This window comes from Amphimedon queenslandica, unplaced genomic scaffold, assembly GCF_000090795.2.
Source record: "Amphimedon queenslandica unplaced genomic scaffold, v1.1 AMPQUscaffold_269_Cont27706, whole genome shotgun sequence".
NCBI lineage: Eukaryota > Metazoa > Porifera > Demospongiae > Haplosclerida > Niphatidae > Amphimedon > Amphimedon queenslandica.
The window spans coordinates 1-927 of NW_003559373.1; the positions used below are offsets into that span (position 1 = coordinate 1).

The 927-nt window shown below is 39.7% G+C and overlaps 1 protein-coding gene across 1 annotated transcript; it reads right to left on the reverse strand.

Annotated features, from left to right (window-relative positions):
• Positions 1–7: 7 nt before the first annotated feature.
• LOC109593668 (importin-4-like) lies at positions 8–921 on the reverse strand. The gene is made up of 5 exons (XM_020008649.1): positions 829–921; positions 583–782; positions 331–522; positions 232–285; positions 8–182 (listed from the first exon to the last, which is right to left on the reverse strand). Exons 1-5 carry the CDS (start codon positions 845–847, stop codon positions 18–20), a joined length of 630 nt encoding a protein of 209 aa, XP_019864208.1. The 5' UTR covers positions 848–921; the 3' UTR covers positions 8–17.
• Positions 922–927: the final 6 nt, after the last annotated feature.

Below are 927 nucleotides of genomic sequence, written 5' to 3' on the forward strand. Positions count from 1 at the left end.
AGTAGTTTGAAGACAGACTACATGTACCACGAGATTTGAGCAACAGCCGCTCCTGCTAGAGTTCCTATTCCATAGACACTGTTGCTGGAGACCTCATCACTTTTATCAGACAATCCTCTCATGAATAAAGGATATAGGTCGGTTGCTAGGGGCGATATAGCCTGACCACACCCCTCAACAATCTAATCAACACAGGATCTTTAATTATACTGATGATTAGTAGGGGCTTACCTCAGCTAATGTACCCATTACAAACGAGTGATTGGCTACTGTTTTACATGTCATCTGAAATAAATAAGTTTATTTTTAATTAAATTAAATTATTTTTACCATTTTCTTAATCAACAAAGTCATCATTGGCTTTATTGATGATAGTATTTTAGCTCCGCCCACAACAGCTGCCAGAGGTCCTAATAAAGAGCCGGCAGATTCAAACAAGAGTCCCTCAATCTCAGTGGTATCCCCAGTGAACAGAGACCCACTGTCACCTCCATCATAGCAATCCTCTTCTTGACACTCCGCCTATAAAATATAATTAATGAGTTAACCACACCCATTTTATAATTGACAACACCCACTCACTTTATTATTAAGTATATCATCAATGGTGACCAGTAGGCTGGCCCATACTTTCCCTTCAATTGGAAACTCTCGTCCTCTCAGACTTTTAAGAACTAGCTCTATGCTCTCAAGCGTTGCCACGGTAACGAGAGGATCAGAATCAGTTCTGGCACTGGCAGACATGTTGGCCAGAGTAGAATTAATAAGAATATTTAATGAACCTGGAGGAATAAAATAATAATAATAATAATAATTTTAATGATCGACTTTTGTCGTCTTCGTTCATCTTTTCAACTGCCTGTGGGCTGTGCCAAACTTTAAGTAAAAGTCCTAACGAAGTTACAGCCGCTTTCCTGAGGCCAGGGG